Raw genomic sequence first — 23,634 nt, forward strand, 5'->3', positions numbered from 1 at the left:
GCCAGCGTCCCCACGCTCAGGGCTGTCTCCTCAGTCATGTACAAAGACAGACCTCGCTGTCACCAAAGGGAAGTGTCAACAGAGGCCCCGCACCAGGCTGTGCCCCCGGGCGGGGACCGGGGCCACCACTGTCCAGGAGGACGGCGGGGTCCAGGCCATGGGTGCTCTCCGGTCGCCCTCTGCCACCTGCAGCCACAGGGCACAGCCCCAGTGCCAGGTCCCAGCACGAAGGGTGTCTCAGGGAACCAACGTGGGATGAGGGGACATGTGAGGGACAGATGAAGGGCGAGGTAAGGGGACAGCTGAGGGGACAGCTGAGGGACTGGAGAGGGGACAGCTGAGGGGACAAATGAGGGACAGGTGAAGGGACAGCTGAGGAGACAGGTGAGGAAAAGGAGAGTGGACAGGTGAGGGGACAGGAGAGGGACAGCTGAGGAGACAGCTAAGGTGACAGCTGAGGGACAGGAGAGCAGACAGTTGAAGGGACAACTGAGGGGACAGGAGAGTAGACAGGTGAAGGGACAGTTGAAGAGACAGGAGACTTGGGCGACTACCCGAGCCCGGCGAGGCCCCTCCCTGACGGCCGCCCCGCCCCGCCCCTTCGAGGCCGTCCTGGAGGGGTTAGGGCGGGGCGCGCGTGGGGAGCCTCCTCCCAGACGGAAGCGGAAGCGCAGGCGCAGGCGCCTCCGGGCGGTCACCGTGGAGACGGGGGGGCGGGGCCGGCGGAGAAGCGCGACCTTTGACCCACGGTCGGGCTCCGTCCGAGGCGGCGGCGGGCGGAAGTGCGGGCTGCGGGCGGCCATGGAGGTAACGCGGCAGCGCCGGGGCTTGGGGGCTGAGGGGCTGAGGAGCTGAGGGCCCGCTCCACTCCCCGCCCGCCCGCCCGCCCCGCGGCGTCCGCAGGACTCGCTCTGACCGCCGGGTCTCGCTTTGTCTTGCAGGATCCTGTTCACGATGGGGTGGCCTCCCCAGCCACTCCCGGCACCGGGAGATCCAAGGTGAAGGGAGCCTGACTAGCGGCGCTCCGAAGCGGCCGGGGTCGCGAACTGGACACTTAGCCGGGAAGGGTGGCCCGCCTGGCCGGACGCTTTCCCCCGGGGTCTCAGTTGGAGGGTCACTGTCACCCGTTTAGCTCCCTTCTCTCCTCTGTCACGTTTCCCGGGGGGAGAAGCCCTGGCTTTGGGGTCACTTCCTGTCCTGCCCGGCGCCGCCGCGGCCCTGCAGGGTCTCGGACATTGACCGGGCTCGCAGATGTGAGGCGCTGGAGGTCGGGGGACGGGGCGGCCCCCCCCCCACGCGCGCCTCCGGGTCGTGGGGGCGGGTGAACGGGGTCGTTTTTACGGCCCTGGGCAGCGTTTCACAGTCTCTAGGCGGTGAGGTTTGTTCTGCATACTGAGTATCAGATTGAGACACTCGCCTGAGCACTTTATTTCCCTTCACTTCAGCTCGATAAGTACTGTTATCTCAGTTTCACAGACAAGAAAACGGAGCCCACAGGGGTTAAGTAACGTTCCCTGATTTTTTAAGTTAAAGCCTAATGCAACCCGATTTATAGTGTTGCTGTAGTGAACAGGCTTATGTGTTTCCAGGTGGCCAGAGACTTCTTTCAGCCTTAGGTAGAATAAAATAATTTTATAGCTCTAAGGAACTTTTAAGTAGAATTAGTCCCCTAATTTTGCAATTAAAGAAATCGAAATCCAGAGAGTATCTTAACCTGTAACAAGGATATCTATAATACAAGAGGGTATGTGCGTTTCTTACATTTCACAGTAGTTGCTTAACTAATAATTATTGAGATAAACTTGCATTTGCTAATCTTAAGATATGTGGTGTTTGGTTGACAAAGATTTATTCCGTAAGATGATTTTATTTGTAGGCAAGCTTTGTGTTTCTTTTTGTGGTATAGTAGAAATACGAATTGCAACAAATTGGTAACATCAGTACCTCTTTCAGCTGGAAACATTGCCCAGGGAAGATCTTATCAAGTTCGCCAAAAAGCAGATGATGCTAATACAGAAAGCTAAATCCAGATGTACAGGTATTGGCTTAAAAATATTCATCGTGACCACAGTCTTACTTAATCATGGTTATAAATATTAGTTTTTAATAGTATTTTGGCTTGTTTTGTTTAATGAGTGAATCCAGTAAAATCTTAGTTTAGTGGAATCTCCTATTAGTTAACATTTTAACCATTCCCCCCTGATATTTTTAGTTATCTCACATCTCTAAACTGCAGTTGCCTTTGAATTAGTAAAAGTCAGGGAGGAGGATTTTAAAAAATAGTTTGTTAAATAAGCACTTTTTTTTAACTTCATGTGGATTGTATATTTTGAGTAAAGCATTTTTTTCTAGAGTAGTCAATTGAAATGTTAGAGACATGAGGTTTTGAGCCTAAAGAAGTAAAAAGAGGCCTCAAGTAAAGCAATAAAAGATTTGCATATCTGAAATTATGAAGTATGTTTATTTGCTGAGGTTGCTGAATATTTCCTATTCAGCTTCCCTTTCTTTATATTCCAAAAAGATAAAGATACTAGTATCCGTTATTAATAGTATAGGTGAGCTCTTGAATTTCCAATGGCTTAACAGGTGTTAACTGCCCCAGCCTAAAAGCCAAGACTTATTTTCTACTACAGAAAGTCAAATTGTGTTTCCGGAGATTGGATCAGCTGCTCATAAAAAGAATAATTTATTTGGAAAGATTATTCTAGGCCCCAGACCTAGACATGAGTTGATGAAATGGATTAACACGTGTGTTTAATATGAGGTTAGTTGTTGCTTTTAGATTATTCAGTAAGGAGTTATTTACAGCTGAAATAATATCTGGGATTTGCTTCAAAAATGTCAGAATGTGTAAGAAAAAAATGGGAAGGAGGAAGTGAATACAGGTGAGGATGAAACAAGATTGACATAGAGATTAACCATACTATTCTCTCTAGTTTTTTATTTGTTTGGAATTTTCCATAATAAAAAGGAAAGTAAAAGGTAATACTGGGTGAAGTTAATGATTCCTCAGAATATCTGCTGCATCTTAAATATTTTCTGATTTGTAGTGACTTTTTTTTTTTTTAAGAATGTACTTATCACTTTAGCCAGTAATTATTTTCTTTGTTTCTGAACTGGTATCTTTTATTTTTTTTAATAATTGTTTAGAATTGGAGAAAGAAATTGAAGAATTCAAATCAAAATGTGTTGCTGGAGGAACTGATGATATTATTAAGGTATTGAGACAGCTGGGAATGTTGCTTTCATTTTTATTTATTTACTTAGAAAAAATGCTGATGATAAGTCAAATTTCCTGGAGAGCTGTCAGCCTGCTTCAGCACTATCTGGCTTCCTGTCCCTGGGATTCCACTTCCTCTCGGCCCTTGGTTACACTTTTTACCTTTCTGGTTGACTGTAAAAAGTGAGAGTTAAGTAACCTCCCATTCTGTTCTGAAATGGGTATTACTTTCTGTCCTTTTCATCCCACGCACGCTAATTATGGTCACTGCCTCAGTCTCAGTCCTGCTCTTCCCTCTCCCCCTCAGAAAACCCAGTTGCTCTCAGGACTTTGATGGCAACTTTGGGGCTGATCATCTATAGATATAATCTATAGGGCTGTGTCCCTGGACATGCCTACTGTGATCAGATGTCACAGTTAAATTCTAGCTGTTTGGGGGGAAAATCTTCACCCGTTTCTCTTGTCCTCTTTTCATACTCAGCACGACCACATGCCCTGCCCTGGACAGCCAGGAGCAGCACAGTTTGGGGGCCTTTTAACTTTGGAGTTTGTGTCAGTTGCCAGAGACCTCGTGTTCTTCGGGGCGATGCTCCACTTTATCCTCTTCTCTCCATTTCCACGGTTTTGTTAAACACCTTGTGTCGAACTTCACTGACTGGGCTCCCTCTCTCTCTGGCTGCCCGGGCCCTTGCCGGATCACAGACTGCTGTTTGTGTCTTGCTGTTCCCTGTTTGAGAGTTCTTATTCTTACTTCCATGCCCCTTATGCTACCGTCCCCAACCTGGCCTAACCTTGCTTCTCAAAGCTCTGCTGTAACTTTTTTCCGTCTTTTTCCACATTTAAATTTGACTGTTGCTCTCTGTTCCTTAATTATGTGTTATCTTAGTTTCTCGTTAAGTGGCTCCCAACTTGAGAGCCATGGACGATTGTGGGACTCCCAGGAAGTTCTACAAGGAGTCTGTAAATCCCTATGCGTGTCTTGCACGACCATTTTGTTCTTTATGTAACTGAAACAGTACATGAAGTGTGAATTGTGTACACAAATCCCATTTGGATTTGTAATGTGCTGATTGATTTAAACATTGCTGAATTCATAATGATTTTGTTTATTTTGGTCATTATGTATTTCCTTAATTAGTCATAACCAAAGTGCAACTATATGGCAGTTAACAAGGGGCACTCACTCTGGAGCCAGACTGCCTGGCTCAGGTCTTCAGACCTGTGCTCTGCCGAAGACCAGCTCTGTAATCGGGGCTGCTTTCTTCGTCCTTTCTCTGTGACTCTGTTCCTCCATCTGTAGACTAGAGAGCATATGATGCCTGCTTTTCTTAGAGCTGTGTTATGAGTTAGTGCACGTACAGCAGTTAGAACTGGGTCTGTCACACATGCGCAGTAATTGTTTATTCCTGTTACCATGTGTCATTTGTGGGGGTGTTTTACACACATATACACGGACATACACACACACCCACACACTAAAAGGAGATTTTTGTATTTGAAAAGACAGCTGCAGAGATTCTGTCCTAATTTTGTATCAGTTAACTATTAGCCCTTAGAATACTTTTTATACAGTTGCATTTCAGAATATTTAAATATCTGTTCCTTATTTCCTCCTTTGTATTCTCTCATTTTGTCAAAACTACTTCTAAAGATGAGGGTGGAAAGTTTCTCTCTGTCAGCCAACTTGACCTTTCAAGTGATTAGTTTAATATTAAAGCATGTTACCCTGATCACTCAAATCTCAGAAAGTAAAGGTTTGGTAAAATTAAATGAGAATGAAATCTTTGGTTTCCAGTCCTAATGAGAAAATTACTTTGGGGAGTGATCAGAAAATCTGTGCAGCAGTTACTCAGCAGTTGTAGAAAAATCATATACTGCAGCATAGAATGTGCTCTGCACCTCCGGAAAACGGAGAAGACGTTCTTGCTAAGTTTCATCTCTTCATTGGAAAAGTACACTGGGGAAGATACGGCTTTGAATACAAGGTTTTCTGTTCGTAAAAATGTACAGCTTTTTACAAGTTTTGATTATTAAAATTTCTAGCAGTCATCTTTTAGTGCATTAAAATACATGTAAAGTTTTATTGCAAACCGGCATATTTGATTTTTAAAAAAGAGGAATAAAAACCTGTATTTCTCATGTCAAAATCTGAGATATATAGTGTTAAGTGAACTCACATGCTGCTTCCAAGCCCAAGACAAAGGTGACAATTGCATGTTAAGATGCTGAAGTTTCTAGTACATGTCACTCTTGTTGAGTTCTCTTTGCTGGAATCAAATCTGTATTTCCTGGGAAGTAGCTGTCTATTTTGTACATCTAATCTTTAAGGTTATTTATAACTTTCAGATAATGCTCTCTATATATTTCCTAAAATTATTAATGTATTTTGGCTTCTGGTAATTCACCAAACTGAAATTTATATTCTAATACTATGTAATGTGAAAAACCTAATTTTAAAACTAAAATTATTTTAACAAAAATAATATATGCACATGATTTAGAAATAGTACCAAAAACGAAATAACTCATTATGATACTGAATAAAGTATGGAAATTATTTCTATATTTCTAAATAATATGCTGTGCTGCTATTCCTTGATTTATACATGTGAGATATTAGCTATTAACTTCCTGTTAGAGCAGATGAAAATTTAGTTGTCTTTCACAATGACTTCTACTTTCCAAATGGTCAAACTGATCAAATAATCATTTACATTTTCTCCTGGGCTCCTGCCTTCTAAAGCCTCTGTCCTGTGCTAATGTCGCCTGGTTGTTCTCTTGGTCTGTGGTTTTCCTGGAATTGGTCTTTTGCCTTGACCCTGTGGGTTTCTGTACTGCTTTCCTGTGCTGGCCCCCCTCTCGCTGGTCACATCACGTCCACTGTCTTGGTTGACCTCATTTCGGTAGAGCTTGTTCTTCTGTAGCTTCCTAAGAACGAATACGTAGGAGGAAAATTGTTGCCATCTTTTATATAAAAATGGCTTTATTCTACTCTCGTGTTTGAATAATAGCTATAACTTGATATAGAACTCTAAATTTTCTACGTCTGCTTTGTTTTAGTATTTTTGAACAACAAAGTTTTTCTTTGTTATTTCATGTAAGAAGTTTAGGGGCAGTTCTAGAGTTATAGTGGACTGATGTCTGTTTAGAATGTTAACGTTTTATCTAGATTTTAACGTTTAGGATTAACTTTATCTAAATTTGTAGTGAAATGGATCTTTGATTTTCCTGTCTGTAAAGTCCTTGGATACTGTCATCAAGTTATGCTGATTTTGTGGTATAACTCAGTAATTCTTGCTTTTTATTTCCTCTGGTGCAATTCCTATGTAATTGGGATAGCCTGTTCTTTGAAAACTTAATAGAACTCACCTATAAAACTATTCCCCTTGTTTTTTTTGGTGGGCAGTTTTAAACCACTAGTTGGATTTTTAGGTAGTTATAGTATTGATGATATTTTTAAATTTTTTTGAGTTATATTTTTCTAGGAATTTTTATCCGTTTCATTTCAGTTTTCAGTATTATTGGCCAATAATGGATTATAATATTCTTCTTAACTGTGTAGTCTCTATTTTATATATAGATAGGTTCCCCTTTTATTCATAATGTTGTTTGTGACATCTGTCTTCTCTTGGTCAGTCTTTCAAGAGATCTATTTTGTTAGCATATTGCCAAAGAACTGACTCTTGGCTTGTCGTCCTGTTTTCCACTTCATTAACTTCCTCCTCCTTGTTTCTGCAGAGAATAAACCTTCTCTAGGGAGGAGGGCCGTTGGTGGTTTCTTGCCCATTTTTCTAACCACTCCCTACTGAGACTGTCAATCAGTCCCACTTTTTGAACCCCTCATGCTATACCTCCCTCCACAGTATCTGGTGCTTCCAGTTTCTGAGCATTTAATTTTCTAATGAGTGTTTGCCAGCTTCTCATACATGCGTCCCTGTGCAAGTCCTTAGGCTATAGCCTTCCTTCTGTTTCTCACTCAGTCCCTCCACCTCCTCCACTTTGTTTTCCAAAGACATACTAAAATTTCTCATGTCTTTTTTCCTTTTCTCTTTGTTCTTATGAATATACCTTTTTAAATATTCTTTCTCTGGCATGGTTTTGGAAAAGGTGAGGAGAGAATTATACATGTAGTTAATCCACTATTTTTAAACTCAGTTGAACAGATCATCCTGTTCCAACACAGGCATTGACTGAACGTCTGGATGCTGTTCTTTTGGAAAAAGCAGAGGCTGAGCAACAGTGTGTTTCTCTGAAGAAGGAAAATATTAAAATGAAGGAAGAGGTTGAGGTAAGGCACCATTTTAATTTTTTTATTTGTTTTTAGTTGACTTATGTAATTAGTCATGAATTCTAGAACTGAGACCTTAAAAAGCATCTGATCTGATTTTAACAACTTATAGACAAGGAAACAGGTTGATATTTAAAAAGAAAAATAACTGAAATCACCCAGCTACGCAGAGATAGAGGTAACATCTATTTATTTGTTCCACTGTTTAATCTTCCTTTACCTGTAATATCAGTCTTTAATAAAAATAGAAAAAGGTATTTTATGAAGAATTGAAGTAAGTTGATTCTCACACACACCCTAAATACCATCATCTGTTTAGTTCTGGGATATTCAGTTTTGCCCATTGGGTCTGGGCTAATGTTCTCCCAGAAGATTTATTAATCCATTCAGGAGATACTCATTAAAGCTTTGTGACTTAATACAACTTACATAATTTACTACCATTTGAAAGAAAATTAAATTCAGAGATTTCCTAGCTTTTAGTTATTGCTTTCAGTAACACATTTTGTACTGCTGAAATATATCATCATACTTAAGGTCATCAGAGCCTAAGCAGAATTACTGGAATCGTAGTATCGTGTTTCTGTATGGACATTTCTGCCCACTTCCTCTTCTGTGAGCCTGTGGCTGGTATTTTACCTGAAGAGAGGGGTTTCTTTTGTCTTAGTCAATTGTTGTGCTCATTTTTATAGAACTCTGTAACTAAGTTGGAAGATGTGCACAAGGACTTTGAACAATCACAAAGCAACTATGTGAAAGAAGTGGAAAATTTGAAAAATGAGTTAATGGCAGTACATTCCAAATACAGTGAAGATAAAGCTAGTTGGCAAACAGAACTGGAAGGAGCAGTGAAAAAACAATTAGAGCTTTCAGAACAACTTAAATTTCAGACTGACTCTGAAGATAATGTTAAAAAACTCCAAGAAGAGATTCAGAAAATTAAGCCAGCCTTTGAAGAGCAAATTTTATGTCTGCAAAAGCAGTTAGAAGCTGCCACAAATGAAAAGGAGCAAGAAATTACTTATCTCAAAGGAGTCATTGAGGCTAATTCTCAGCAGTACCAAAAAGACATTAATAGTTTACAAGAAGAACTTTTACGGTTGAAATGTACACACCAAGAAGAGGTGAAAGAATTGATGTGCCAGATTGAAGCATCCGCTAAAGAACGTGAAGCAGGAGTAAATAATTTAAACCAGCTGAAGGAGAACTTAGTCAAACAGTGTGAGGCAGGTGAGAAGAACATTCAGGAGAAATATGAATGTGAATTAGAAAACATTGGGAAGGCCTCAGATGCAAACCAAGTAACTCAGATGTGTTCTTTGCTCTTACAAGAGGATAGTTTTGTAGAACAAGAAGTAAATGAAAAAGTCAAGCACTTAGAAGATGCCTTAAGAGAACTGGAATCTCAACACAGTATCTTAAAAGATGAGGTAACTTACATGAATAATCTTAAATTGAAACTTGAAATTGATGCCCAGCATATAAAGGATGAGTTTTTTCACGAACGGGAAGATTTAGAGTTTAAAATTAATGAATTGTTATTAGCTAAAGAAGAACAGGGGTGTGTAATCGAAAAATTAAAATCTGAGCTAGAAGATTCAAATAAGCGGTTTTGCTGTGCCATAGAACAACATAACAAAGAAGTACAGAGTCTTCAGGAGCAGCATCAAAAAGAAATCTCAGAACTCAATGAGACACTTCTGTCAGGTTCTGAAAAAGAAAAATTAACACTAATGTTCGAAATACAGGGTCTTAAAGAGCAGTATGAAAACCTACAACAAGAAAAGCAAGAAGCAATTTTAAATTATGAGAGTTTACGAGAAATTATGGAAATTTTACAAACAGAATTAGGGGAGTCCGCTGGAAAAATAAGTCAAGAGTTCGAATCAATGAAGCAACAGCAAGCATCTGATGTTAATGAACTTCAGCAGAAGCTGAGGACTGCATTTAATGAAAAAGATGCTCTTCTTGAAACTGTGAATCATCTCCAGAGAGAAAATGAAAAGTTGATATCACAACAAGAATCTGTACTAGAACTTGAAAATACCATAAAGAACCTTCAAGAAAAGAATGAAATGTGTTTAGTTAGTCTCAATCAGAGAGATACCATGTTGCAAGAATGTGAAACAAAGATAAATTATCTTTCTGAGGAAAAAGATGATTTCATAAATAAAATTAGAAGTTCTCATGAAGAGGTGGATAATCTCCATAAAGAATGCGAAAGAAAAGAAAGATTGATTATAGAACTTCGGGGAGAAGTGGAGCAAACTACCCAGTACAACGCTGAACTAGAACAAAAGGTAAATGAATTAACAGGAGGACTAGAAGAAACATTGAAAGAAAAGGATCAAAATAATGAAAAACTAGAAAAGCTTGTGGCTCAATTGAAAAGTCTCTCTGAAGACCAGGAAGCAATGTCATCTGAAGTGAAGTCTCTTTATGAGGAAAATAGTAGACTGAGTTCAGAAAAGAACCAGTTGAGCAGGGATTTGGAAGCTCTCCTGTCTCAAAGAGAAGGAGATTTTATGCTTAAGGAACAGATTTCTGAATTAGAAAAGAAACTTCACTTAACAGTTGAAGAAAGAGATAATTTCAATAAACTGTTGGAAAATGAGCAAGTTCAGAAGTTATTTGTCAAAACTCAGTTGTATGGTTTTCTTAAACAAATGGAGCCAAAAGTTTCAGAAGAAAGTGAAGAGCAAGATATTGTAAATGTCCTACAAGCTGTCAGTGAATCCTTAGCTAAAATAAGTGAAGAAAAACACAACCTGGTTTTTCAGAGTGATAAAAAGGTAGTAGACTTAGAAAAAGAGATTAAGTCACTTCAAGAAGAGAATGTAATTCAATGTGAGGAACTTAGGTCTTTACTAAGAGACTCTGAGCAGGAAAAAATTACCTTAAGGAAAGAGTTAGAAGAAACCCTCTCAGAAAAAGAGGCCCTGCAGTCTGATCTTCTAGAAATGAAGAATGCTAATGAACAGACAAGGCTTGAAAACCAGAATCTCTTAATTCAAGTTGAAGAAGCATCTCAAAAATTATGTAGCAAAAATGAAAAACATAATGAAAAAGAAAAATCTTTTGTAGAGGACCTTGAAAACCTAAGGCTGTTACTGGAACAAAGAGAATCTGAATTGCAAGATGTGAGAGCAGAGTTGACATCATTAAAGGTACGTTTAATTTGAATTTTGTTGATATAAATAAATTCTTAGTTCTAATTAGAGACTAGAAAATATGTATTACTATTTTGACACTCTGAAGTCAGAAGTAAATTTTTAGCATTTAAGCTCAAATGCAAATTCCTGAAAAGTACATTCAGCGTTTTCATGTCATACTTATCAATCACTTTTTGGTTTTAGATCACTTTAGAATCTTAATCTTACATAAGATTAAATGATTAGGGGGTTAAATGTCTTGGTCAAAATTATATAACTAATCACCAGCAAAACTACAACTAAACATGGAAAAAAAATCTAAATTTCTTCTTTGTGTGATGCACATATTACCTTTAAAAGCACTGTTGAGTAAAAAAAAAGTAGACTAAAGTGGTATTTAACTTTAGCCAAAAATTTAGGTTTTTCTCCCAAAATTGAGTACGATAAACTATAATCATCATTTAATCTTTTCCTTGTTACATTATGTATTTGGTATATGTTGGGTTCTCATCTTCACCTTGGATACTACTGTTTTCTTATAGTAAATGTGACATTCATGATGAGGTCAGAGTTACCTGGTCTATCAAGGGAAGAGACTGTTCACCAAATTGCTTTTTTGTATGAATTCTCTTTGATGATGATTTTTTCGTGCTTAACATGATGGCCAGTACATCATGGGGAATGCAGTGATTGTCTTTGTTTTTCCTATAAAATCTAGGATTCCTTAGAGAAATCACCTTCTGTAGAAAGTGATCAACCTTCAGTAAAAGAGTTTGAAGAAAAAATAGGTAACTATGGTTTTGCGTTTGTTGTCACGATTAATTACACCAATCCTTCTTAGTGTTGGAGTAGGTCGGGACACGTCACAGTCAGTTAACGAGTTGTTACAGACATGATGCATAGCTCTCCCTTCTTAACGCCCCATCCTTGCCCCTCTGCCATCTGTTTGCCTGCCCTCTCAAGACTCTCACTTTCTACTGTTTAATCCAAACAAAGGACTAACGTGATTACATTCCTAAATGGTTCCATGATTGTTTTTGGATTTTTCATTCATTTAGGAAACTTTGTTTGAATGCCCAACTGTCTAGTCACTGGTAACAAAAAGGTGAGTGAGATACAGACTGTGTCTTCAGAGAACTCACTCTAAGAAAGGGCTGTTATTACAGCACTTTGGGGTGTGGACAAGGTAGTGGTGGCAGTGCAGGAAGGCATGATGAACTGCTTGTTTTGAGTTAGGAAAAACATTATGGAATAGGCTATACTTCTGTTGTGTGTGAAGAATGAGAAATTTAACAGAAGAAGAAAGGTACCAATAGGGAACAGCAGGTGCTTGTATGTTAATATGTAATACGAAGGAGCATACTCGGAGGTTCTGGAGACACAGGAGGCTGACCGTAAGAGCACTGGAGTGAGATGCGGAGGAGCTGGGACTTCACCACATCCATTTATTCCTCAGAATAACAGCAGGAGCTCTTTGATTCCCATTTTAAGATGGAGAAACAAACTTACAAGTGTCGTGTAACATACCCGGAATTCCTCAGCTTAATGCGCAATTAGATTGATGGTAGAGACAGGGAGAAGTGGTTGAAAGAATTTAGAACGACTCACAGTTTTCTGAAGTGGGTGATGGGGGAAAGCCAGGGGAAATTAGGAGTTCAGTTTTAGACAAATCAAGTTTAATTACCACCCAACTGGGGATGAGTGGACTGCTGTGTACGCACATCTGGGGTTCAGGGCAGAGAGCTGGACCAGATGAAAATTTGTGGTGAACATAGTTGGCTTTAAAAGCCATGAGATTGAGATCACCAAGGAACTGAGTGCAGGGAAAAAGGACCAATTAAAAATCAGAAAGATAGAAATGGCAAAGGAGACTGAGAAGGAATAGCCAGTGAGGTAGAAAAACGCAGAGCTCCAGATGTGCTGGAAGCTAAGACACGAAGTGCAAGTGAAGGCAGTGTTTCAGGAGGGAGAAGACGTGTTCCCACCGTGAATACTGTGGGAGGTAATGTCAGTCCTCGGACTCGACCACGGAGTTTGACTCTGGTAAATGCTGTGGTTGGTGAGGTAACAGTCCTCAGAGCTGACCGCCACGCTAAGCAACACAGAGGTGATTGGTGACTTGATAACAGTCATGATGCGCTGAAGCCAGTGCCTGTGAAGGCAGTTGGGGAAACTGGGGGAAGAGAAAAAGAAAGGGAGCCCGTGTGGCTCTTACAAGGAGTTTTGCTGTAAAGGAAGAGGGGCTGGGCCAGTATTCGGGGCAGGTGTGCTGTTCTGCCTCTGTGTGTGATGTGTCACCTGTCTTATTGTGACCTCGCCCCTCCCCTCTTTGGCTGCTTCCACTCTTTGTTTCTGACCTTAATCTCTTGATGATATTTTTTCTGGTTGCATGTTTATAAACTGCTGGGGAAAAAAAAACCCATCGGAGAGGGGGGTTTGCTGCATACAAGGGGGCGGGGGCGTCGTGACGCTGATGCCCGAGTAGGTGAGAAGGTATGAGCTGAAATGCAGAAGTGGAGCGGCTGACCTGTGCCACACACACAGGCGGTTCCCTGGTAGCAGCAAGAGGAGGGCAGCGTGAACCAGCATGGACCATCTGGTTAGTGAGCAGGGACAGAATTTCAGGTGGTAACTGAAGTTAAGCAAAGATACCAAGAAGTAAGGCCTGGAAAGCTGGAGTTTAAGTAGGGGGACGGCTGAAGAAGTTAAGGGGCAATCAAAACCGGACACGTAAAACACATGCAAGTTCAGTTGTGAAAACCAGACCCACCAGCTGAGACTGTACCTGTGGGTCGTAAACGTTTAACTGCCTCCGACACCTCTGCTTGACCTGACTTGCAGGTTACCACCTAAAATCCTGGCATACTTGCGTTTCCAGAAAATCTTCCAATGATAAAGGATTCCTAACAGCCTCTCCAGGTCACAGACACCTGTGAAATGGCTGTAAACAGTAGAACTGTTGGAAGATTGAAGAAAATGAAACTTTTTTACATTGTTTGCATCACTTAGATAATGAATTAGGCTTTTAATGTCAAATTGCAGATTTTATGTTCCAGATTAAAGGCCTACTGCTAGGGCTAAAATAAGTAAATAATTTGAACATTTTTCCCTATTTTTCTTCTGAGTTTATATATAATTCTTTCATTTTATGTTTTTAGGATATCTGGAAAAAGAATCCAAAGAGAAAGAGGAGAAGATAAATAAGTTAAAACTAGTTGCTGTGAAGGCAAAGAAAGAACTAGATTCTAGCAGAAAAGAGGTAAGGTGACTTAAACTTGCAAGATTTAAGAGCCTTACATTTTAGAAAAATCAAGTTTTTCTATATATAAAAAAACTATTGTGTATTTAAAACAGGCCCAGACTCTACGGGAAGAACTTGAATCTATTCACTCTGAAAGGGATCAGTTGTCTGCTTCCATGCGAGATCTCATTCAAGGAGCAGAAAGCTATAAGGTAAAAATAGTCATTTTAATACCAAGTTACATTTGCAACTTCTAAGTTAAGAATGTACTAGAAATGTAAACTCTTGTCTGTAACATAATTGCCTTGTATTTTTCAGTAAGTCTTTTTTTCTATTTTTTAATGTAATGTGAGGTCCTCCTAGTATCAAGAGTTTAAGTGGCTGAACTTTAAGCTGTTGTTTTTTAAAACTAAATTTCTGTTTTGGGATCTCCTAATAAAATCAGTAACAAAAAAGGTGGCTATTGTTACTGTTATTATTTAATATTCTTCTAGTCAGGTGAGTAAATGTGAACGTGAAACAGCATGGCGGGGGAGGGATACAGTCAGTGGCGGAGCACGCGCCTGGCATGCATCACGTCCTGGGTTCCATCTCCAGTGCCTCTGTTATGAGGGAAGAAATGAGATAAACATGTCTAACAAGAAAGTGAAAGCATTATTTGGAGGTAATATGCTTGTCTATCTGAATAACATGAGGCTCTATTGTAAAAATAAAAATTTATAAGAATTAAAAATAAGAGAATGCCATTATATTTCTTTATGTGTTCTTTCAACAAATATTTGTACAGCCAGGCTGAGTACCAAGTACTGGGGAGATGGTCAATCAAACAGACGAAGTTCCTGCCCCCTGAGGACTTAAATTCCAGTGACATTAACAGAAAGCAGACAAAAATACAGATGCAAACTATGTAGAAAAGTAAAGGTGGGCCAGGAGAGTGAGCAGTAGTCAAGTGGGATTTGATGAAAAGAAGGAAATACCAAAGTAGCCAAAAAAGGCAATTTCAGGAAGAACTTTAATGAGAGATTTGGGCACTTACGAAGAAAACTGAAAAACATTTATAGGACAACTGAGCATTGTTTGAATTGTTAGATCTCAGGTTAACAAGTCCTGAAACAATTTCACTAAAAATTCTAGGAGGTTTTTAGTGGGACAGTCTTGCCAATTATTCTAAGTTTCAAATGGAAAGCTAGCAAGAATAGCTAACTTTTTTTCAGATTGTGTTAATGGAGGCACTGGGGATTGAACCCAGGACCTCATGCAAACTAAGCATGCACTCCACCACCGAGCTATTACCCTCCCCCCAAGAATAGCTAGTGTTTTTTTTTTTAAGAGAAAAGTGACATCTTTCTCTAGCACACACTAAAATTTATTATAAAACTACAATAATGTGATACAGTTCTGATGCAAAAATAAGAGAGGTTAATTTAACAGCAGACACAGGGACTTCTGTGTAACAACAAGCACTATAGGCCAGGACTCTTCTAAGCACCTTGCATATCTCATCACATTTAATTCTCAAAACAACCCCAAGAAGTAGGTTATTAACATTGCTGACTTGCCAGTGAGGAATCTGAGGCATAGTGGTCACAGAGCAGGTAGCACAGTAGGGCTGGGACTGGATTTGAGCAGTCTGGTTCCAAATCTGTTCTTTCACCAGCTAAACTGTCCTATCCCAGTAAGATTTGAAAACAGAGACCAGTGAAGAAGGAATCAGAAAACTACTTTAGTAAAATCTAGTTAGACTTTTATTTAATTCCACACACCAAAATAAATTCCGGATGAATCGAAGAGTTTTGTCAAAAATGAAAGTGATTTTTAAAAACCTAGAATAAAATACCGGATCATTTGATTTCTGGATACAAAATACTTTTGTAAATACCAAATACTTTTTCTGAAGCAATTAAAGAATTTACAAAAGAAAAGATACACAGATGGCAAGTTAGCACTAGAAAGTTACTCCACGTCATATGTCATCAGGAAAATGCAAATCAAAACAACAGTGAGGTACCACTGCACACCCAGTAGAATGGCCAGAATCCAGAACACTGACATCACCAGATGCTGGTGAGGATGTGGAGCAACGGGAACTCTCATCGCTGCTGGCGGGAAGGCAGAACGGTGCAGCCGCTTTGGAAGAAGTGTGGCAGTTTATTACAAAACTAAACATACGCTTATCATGTGATCCAGCAGCTGTGCTCTTGAGTATTTACCCAAAGGAATTGAAAAGCTATATCTATGCAGAAACCTGCACACAGATGTTTGTAGCACCTTTGTTCGTAATTGCCAAAACCTGGGGACAACAAAAATGTCCTTCAGTAAGTGAATTACAGGTAAACTGGTACTTACAGACAGTGGCATATTCTGTGCTAAAAAGAAATGAGCTGTCAAGCCGTGGATGGAACTTAAATGCAGGCTACTACTAAGTGGAAGAAAGAAGCCAGTCTGAAATACCTACATAATGTATGATTCCAGCGATAGGACGTTCTGGAGAAGGCAAAACTATGGAGGCAGGGGAAAAAAAAAAAAACAGTGGTTCCCAGGGGTCGTGGGGAGGAAGGGGGAGGACTAGGTGGCGTGCAGGACTTTCAGGGCGGTAAGGCTGTGTGACCCTCTGAAATGTGGGTGTGCACCGTTGTACACGTGCCCAACCCACAGGATGGACAGCATCAGGAGCGACCTTAGTAATGCTGACTCTGGGCTGGATGATGAGCCATGTCAGTGTGGGTTCATCAGTTTGACAAGTGTGCCCTCTGGAGGGGGACGTTGGTGCTGGGGGAGGCCCTGCACTTGGGGGTGGGGGTAACGGAGTCTCTGTGCCCTCCCCTCAGTTTTGGTGGGAACCAAAAACTTCTCTAAAAAGTACAGTCTATTAAAACATTTTTGAATCCATTTTATAGTTGTATTTCATTTGTGATGAAGTAGCAGCCTGTAAGGTGGAGTGAGCTGTTGCTGTGGTCAGGAATGGGAATCACTGTTTATAAAAACAGACAGCTGAGCTCCCTTAGGGTCCTCGGGGGCATCACTCTTGAGATGCTGAGTAATTTTGTAGGTTCCTTGTAAGTTTGCAATGTTGGTGTTACGTGTAATAATTTTAAGATCTGAACATGCAGCCATTTTGAAGGGACAATAATTTGTAATGGTTTATTTGCTCAGAGGCATCAGCATACCCATCAAGGAAATTAGACCATGGCATGCATGGCCCTCATTTTTTTCCAAGACTCCCTTTAGGAACATTGTGTGATTGTGCTCAAAATTTCCTGTAGGGAGCCATTATTTACTAGAGTCAGCCTTGGTATAGCAGTATAGTTTTTTATCAACATTAGAACCATAATGAGTGAAAACAAAGAAGACTGAACACAAATGGTTTTTCAACCCCATGTTCACATGTGCCAAGAAGTGACAGACTCCTCGGGGACAAATACGTCAGCCACATTCTCAGTTCCTATCCCTGTCTCCTGCCAATCACCAAATGAGCAGACCGTAAGGTCAGACTCAGATTCTGACACTCAGCCACGAGCATGGACAGTAATTGATGGAGTGTAAGTCAGAGTTAGAAATGGAATTAGACGGCTGAGAATCAGATGGGCAAGCAAGAGCCGGAGAGAAGGTATGATTGCCACGCACATGACCGGGCGGGTGGACCAAGGACCACAGAGGCCTGGATCTGGACGAGAGACAGAAAACAGTCTGTTAGCTCTTTTGTGCACAGATTAGTTTCTGTGAAGGAGGACCGTCAGTAGTTGTCCAGGAACAAGGCAAAAACGAGGCAAGCTAGAAATGGCGAGTCTCATTACGTATTTGGAGGGTACCCCAGATGGCTGATGTGAAGTACAGAAGTTGGTCTGGGCGTTCTGTCCCTGAGTGGGGGCCAAGAAGGAACAAAAGAAAGAAAAGAAAAATTCAGTTGGTTTTAGAGTCCAGAAAATACTGAACGTTTTCCCCCAAAGGGTGAGAGACTGAGCAATGTCTTCCCTGTTCTTCCGTCAGCACCTCTGCCTTACACCAGGCCAGGCCTGAGACAGCCCCTCGTCAGAATTCTTGAAGTGGAATTGACAGGTGACCAGGTTAAGCTTTTTCTCCTCCCACCTTAAATGGTGTTCTCGTTGGAGAAGTTTATTTTTGATGATGAGAATATTTAACTTGGTGATACAATATTGCACACATTTAAAGTCCTCTTCAGTAGATCCTTTCCCCCCACCCCCATACTAAAAGTCTTCTGAATAATGCTGATTTTATTATATAATGCCATTGGGTATTCTGCCAAATGTTGAGCCTAGGTAAATGTTTTAAGCTTCCAGAATGAACTCATAAATCTTATATTAAGATGACTCAATAATAAAGTGTGGCTGGTCGAATGTGTGATAATATCCTACAGTTAAATCCTGTTGTCTTTTATTGAAGAATCTTTTAATAGAATATGACAAGCAGTCCGAGCAGTTGGATATAGAAAAAGAACGTGCTAGTAATTCTGAGCATCGTGTGGAAGACCTTACAAAACAGCTAAGGAATCTGACTTTTCAGGTAACTTTAAATTGAGTAAATACATACATGAAAATTGTAATAAGGATTTTTCAATTCCAACCTTTTTTGCATAAAAAATTTAAATTAATACATAGAAAAATTTATTTTCCTTTTCCCAGTGTTGGGAGAAGAATATGACAAAAAAGCTAGCAACCACCCTGTCTTTCTACTGCTCTAATCTCAGTTCCTCTGGGATTTTTTTGTTTTTGTTTTCTTTTTTTTCATTTTGCCTTTTCCTCTGTCAGTGCTCCTGGTCTCTCATGTTTGCCAAGTTAACATCAACCATGATTGTGTTTTAAACTTACTTGTGGTTTTACATTTTCATTCTGTGGAATTGACTTTGAAATCTTCATTTTTTTACGCTATGCCAGCATTCTTATTAATGTTCCATTTCATTCTTCCTCTCCTGTATATATTTCCTTCATGTTTACAATCATGAGTCGTTTGTCGTTCTAGTGTGAAAAATTAAACTCTGATAATGAAGACCTGCAGGCGCGTGTTGAGACGCTGCAATCTAACTCCCGGTTGTTGGAAGTGCAGATTTTGGAAGTCCAGAAAGCCAAAGCAATAGCAGACAAAGAGCTGGAAGCTGAAAAACTTCAGAAAGAACAGAAAATAAAGGTATAAACAGTTCCGTGGGATTAATTCATGTCCTGTAGTGATATTTTTATCCAAGCACTCAAGTCAGGGAAAGGCTGGTGCATAGCCTTGGTTCGTGCCGCAGAGCTCATCAGCCCCTGCTGTGTGCTGGCTCTGAATCTGAGCGTCCAGGCCAGGATCTCTGGGGGTGTATTTTTAAAATTTGGAATGATTTCCAACTTTCTGTATTTTCGTGTATCAGATTTATTTTATAACTCCATAACAATTACCTTTTTTTAATGTTGGTTGGCTTGGGGTGGGGGGCGTTTTTATTTTAATTTTAGGAGCATGCCAATTCTGTGAATGAACTTGGAGAACTTCAGCTACAGCTTCAAAAGGAGAAGAAACAGCTTCAGAAAACCATGCAAGAATTAGAGCTGGTTCGAAAGGTAAAATAAAACACCAGACTCAAAACTGATAGCCGTGTTCACATGGTTAAACTAGTCTATAAACACTGAGAAGAGGTACTTGAAAAACAAAGTTACTTGAGGTGCTAAAATTTATAAATTTTTTGCCTCAAAAAATTGAAAATTTAACTTAGTTCTCTGAGTTCCTGTCTCTCCAGAAGAATCTAGACTCACAAATTATTAGACTTTGGTTTGCTGTCTTATTTTTTGTACATGATCGTTGTATGACACATGATTTAATTAATGTCAAAAGCTGAAATTTGTGTTATACTTAGAACTTTTCTCAACTTTTTCAAAGATGAGGCTAAAATGAAAGGTACTCTAAGAGCTGTTTAAAATATGAACATTTGATAAATTAGAGCCCCATAAGAGTAGAATGACCAATGGTGGTTACTAAAAATTCTAATGAATTACAGTGAAACTGAGAAAGTTGGATTAAACTGTTACAAAAATACTTTGCTTTATGAAATTACAAACTAGAAAGTATCCAACTTCTGGTTTCTTCGTTAATGTGTAAACTTTCTATATTACGGAAAAGCATAATAGAACCTGTATATTCCTGAGGCATCCTCGTAAGAATTTTTAAATGAAGTAACTGACCTAGTGTCGTGTGGATAACTGACCTAGTGCTGTGTGGGTAACTGACCAGCGCTGTGTGGACAACTGATCTAGTGTCATGTGGATAACTGATCTAGTGTCGTGGGTGGGTCTTTTATGTACAATGTGTGCAGGATGCTCAGCAGACCACACTGATGAACATGGAAATTGCCGATTACGAACGTTTGATGAAAGAACTAAATCAAAAGTTAGCTAATAAAAACAGCAAGGTGGAAGATTTGGAGCAAGAAATTAAAATTCAGAAACAGAAGCAAGAAACCCTACAAGAAGAAATGAGTGAGTAAAGCACAGCCCGGTCTACCTCAGTCGTTTCACCTCAACACAAGACAGGAGGGGAGCCACACTGGTGGTACGGCTTGCTGCCCGTGGCGGCCCAGCCAGGTCTTCCACACGGTCCGGGATGTGACGCAGGACCAGTGGGCTGTAAGCCCACTGTCCTTCCACGGGTGCAGGCACGTGGGTGCGTGATGCATCCATTTAGTTAAACCCTTCTTAGCCGCCTGCTGTGTGAGAAATACAGAGATCAAAACTGGTCCTGTCCACAATTTGCTGATTGTCAGCAGAGTGGGGTAATTGAAGCAGCAGTGAAATCTTTCTCTTTAAGGTTATTATATTCCATTTTACCCAAGAAGTAATTTCCGGCGTAAGCCTCTAGAGCTGTAAACATCCCCTTCGGCACTCCTTCCACTGGATCTGACAAACTGGAGCGTTGTGTTTTTATATTAATTCAGCTCAAAATATTTTTTAATTTCCTTTGAACTTCTTCTTTCACCCATGGGTTATTTAGAAATGTGTTTTTTAATTCCTAAATAATTAAAGGAATTTTCGGATATCTTTCTGACTTAATGATCTGTAACTTAATTCCCACCCTGCGTGGTTTCAGTCCTTTTAAACTTGGGTTTTGTTTTATGGCCCAGAATATGATTTCTTTTGGTGAGTGCTCCCTGTTCAATTGGAAACGTGTTAGACTGGGTTAGCTGTTGGGTAGAACGGTCTGTCTAGTGTCAGATAAGTCAGTTGTTTAAGTCTCCTGTGTCCGTAACAGTTTTCCAACTACTGTCCTACCAAGTACTGAGAGAGGCATGTTGAATTCTCTGACCATAATTGTGGATTTCTTTCTCTTTTCAGTTTTGTCAGTTTTTGCTTCATGTATTTAGAAACTCTGTAATTAGCTGCATGTACATTTAGAATTATTACTTGTTCTTGGTGATTTGATCCTTCTATTATTGAGAAATGTGTAGTAACTTTTTATCTGTTGTGTAAAGTCTGCTTTGATGTAAATACTAATATAACCATTCAGCTTGCTTTCATTTATTACTTACACGGCATGTCTTTCCCATCCTTTGACTTCAACCTAAGTCTAAAAGTGTCTCTTTTAGATAGCATATAGCAGTCTTGCTTTTCTCTTCAAACTGACAATCTCTGCCATTTAATTGGAATGTTTAAAATGGTTTTTAAATATAATTTATGTGATTGGGCTTAAATCTACCACCTTGCTAATTGTTTCTTCTTGTAGCTTGTTTTCTTCTTCTGCCCTCTTGTGAATTGTTTTTCATGATGCTGTTTTATCCTTTATTAGCTCATTAACTATACTGCTTTGTCAGGGTTTAGTGGATGCCTTAGGGTTTACAGTATGAATGTTTGATGAACGTAGCCACATCCATTTAGTGTGTTGTCTGTGGCTACTTTGGTGCTGCTCTAGCACAGCTGAGTAGTTGTAACATCCTGTATGGCCTGGAGGCCTTATAATATGTATTATCTGATCATTTAAAATGTTTACCAACCCCTCTTTTAAAGAAATGAAAATGGTTATTTTTTTTAACATCTACCCCTGTATTTACCATTTCTGGTGTTCTTCATTCCTCCAAGTATCTCCAGATTCTATCAGATACGACTTTCCTTCTTCCTGAAGAACTCCCGTTAACTTACCTTGTAATGTAGGCAACAGGCATTGAATTTTCTCATGTTTTGTCTGAAAAGCCTTTAACCTGCCTGCATTCTTCAAAGATACTTTTGATGGGTATACAATTTGATGGTGTATCTTTGTATGTTTTCTCCTTGCTTGTGGTTTATTGAGCTGCTTTAATGTGCAGGATTTTTATAGTTTTCTTCAGGTTTGGTGTCTGAAAGGCCATTATTTCCTTTAATATTTTTTGTGTAAACCTCCCTCCATTTTTCCCCCAAGGATTCCAGTCTCACACATTAGACCACTTGGTACAGTCCCATAGGCCAGTGATGCTCTGATCATTTTTCTTCACTTTTCTGAGCTCTTAGGGAAATATTTTCTGTCATTATATCTTTAAATTGTTATCTGCAGTATCTATTTGGTTAATCCCATCCAGTCACATTTTCACTTTAGATATTGATATTTTTCCTCTTTAGAAGCTCCATTTGTTTTTTGGTTGTTTTCATTTATCTCTTCATTGTGTTCATGTTTTCCTTTAATTCCTTTAGCATATTTAAGAGCTCTTTTAATGTCATTGTTTGCTAATTCTACCATTTCTGTAATTTCTAGCTTTTGATTAGGTTTTTCTCCTGTTTATGAGTCACATTTTTCTGCTTCTTTACATTGGAAATAATTTTTTAGTTGGGTGTGACTTTTACATTGTTGATGCTAGATTTTTTTATATTCATTTAAAGAGCCCCTTTTAAAGACAGTGGGGAAAATGACTGCCCAGTGTATCAGATTAACTCAAGAGGTGCAGAATCTGGGAAATACCAGCAGCCTTGTGACAGCGCAGGCCTTGAAAGGCTGAGCTGCGGGTTGTGGTGGGCCAGGAAGAAGGTAGGGAGGCCTCAGGACACTGCTCCAAGCGAAAAATGAACTGACTCCCTCTGCCTGACAATTAGGAACACATGTCTTTTTAATCTCAACCCCTCCAACCTCGGGCCCTGTCTGACTTCTGCCTTAATTCTCATTATGCTCTCAGGTAAAGAGGACGCTTCCTTTCTCCTGAGACACGCCTTGTGCAAATTTCATCTGCTGTTAGTCTTCCTGTCATGCCCTCGTCCTCCCACCCCTGTGCTCACCTTTTGGAGTCCTTCCTAATCTTAAATGTTTGCTGTTCTAGGAAGTCTTCCTTGTCCCAGGCAAGTATCACCTGGTAGAAGCATTTGCCACCGTGGAGCCCCATGGCCTTCCATATTTCTTATTTGACATTTGTATTTGCTTGACATTATCAGGTTATCCTGAATGTTATCCCTTGATTTCATTCTGCACTCTTTGAGCTCAAGAACTTAGTCTTTCTTATCGTAATTCCTGGAGCACCTAAGGCCTCGTATGTGATGTGTGCTTTGTACACTCTTTTTAGGGCTGGGTAAATAGTAGCCAGGAGGTAGCTTATCATAACATATCATAAAGGCACAGGTAAGGTGTTTCCTTATAGTCCACCTGCTCTTATTTACCGAGTGCAGCAGTTGGTATATGTGGGATCAGCTGCATGAAGTCATCCTGGCGCAGTCCCACGGCCACGGACCTGGTCTAGACTCGGCGTCAGAGCACGCTTCTTACAGACCAGGTCATAAACTCGAGGCTCACAGGCCACGTG

At 40.0% G+C, this 23,634-nt stretch overlaps 1 protein-coding gene across 2 annotated transcripts in view; it reads left to right on the forward strand.

The window, feature by feature from the left end:
• Window positions 1-711: 711 nt before the first annotated feature.
• GCC2 (GRIP and coiled-coil domain containing 2) overlaps window positions 712-23,634 on the forward strand; it is a 37,610-nt gene continuing 14,687 nt past the window's right edge. Inside the window, exons 1-13 of one of the 2 annotated variants that reach the window (XM_032493660.1) lie at window positions 712-807; window positions 942-998; window positions 1,954-2,038; window positions 3,151-3,218; window positions 7,404-7,508; window positions 8,201-10,675; window positions 11,379-11,448; window positions 13,819-13,919; window positions 14,015-14,113; window positions 18,303-18,422; window positions 18,879-19,043; window positions 19,346-19,450; window positions 20,200-20,362. In XM_032493660.1, coding sequence (XP_032349551.1) covers window positions 802-807; window positions 942-998; window positions 1,954-2,038; window positions 3,151-3,218; window positions 7,404-7,508; window positions 8,201-10,675; window positions 11,379-11,448; window positions 13,819-13,919; window positions 14,015-14,113; window positions 18,303-18,422; window positions 18,879-19,043; window positions 19,346-19,450; window positions 20,200-20,362 — 3,619 coding nt within the window. In that variant the 5' untranslated portion in view covers window positions 712-801. Of the gene's footprint in view, window positions 808-941; window positions 999-1,021; window positions 1,745-1,953; window positions 2,039-3,150; window positions 3,219-7,403; window positions 7,509-8,200; window positions 10,676-11,378; window positions 11,449-13,818; window positions 13,920-14,014; window positions 14,114-18,302; window positions 18,423-18,878; window positions 19,044-19,345; window positions 19,451-20,199; window positions 20,363-23,634 lie in introns of those variants that run through there. The other variant, XM_032493661.1, reaches the window with a different exon arrangement.

This window comes from Camelus ferus, chromosome 12 (assembly GCF_009834535.1).
Source record: "Camelus ferus isolate YT-003-E chromosome 12, BCGSAC_Cfer_1.0, whole genome shotgun sequence".
NCBI classification, from domain to species: Eukaryota; Metazoa; Chordata; class Mammalia; order Artiodactyla; family Camelidae; genus Camelus; species Camelus ferus.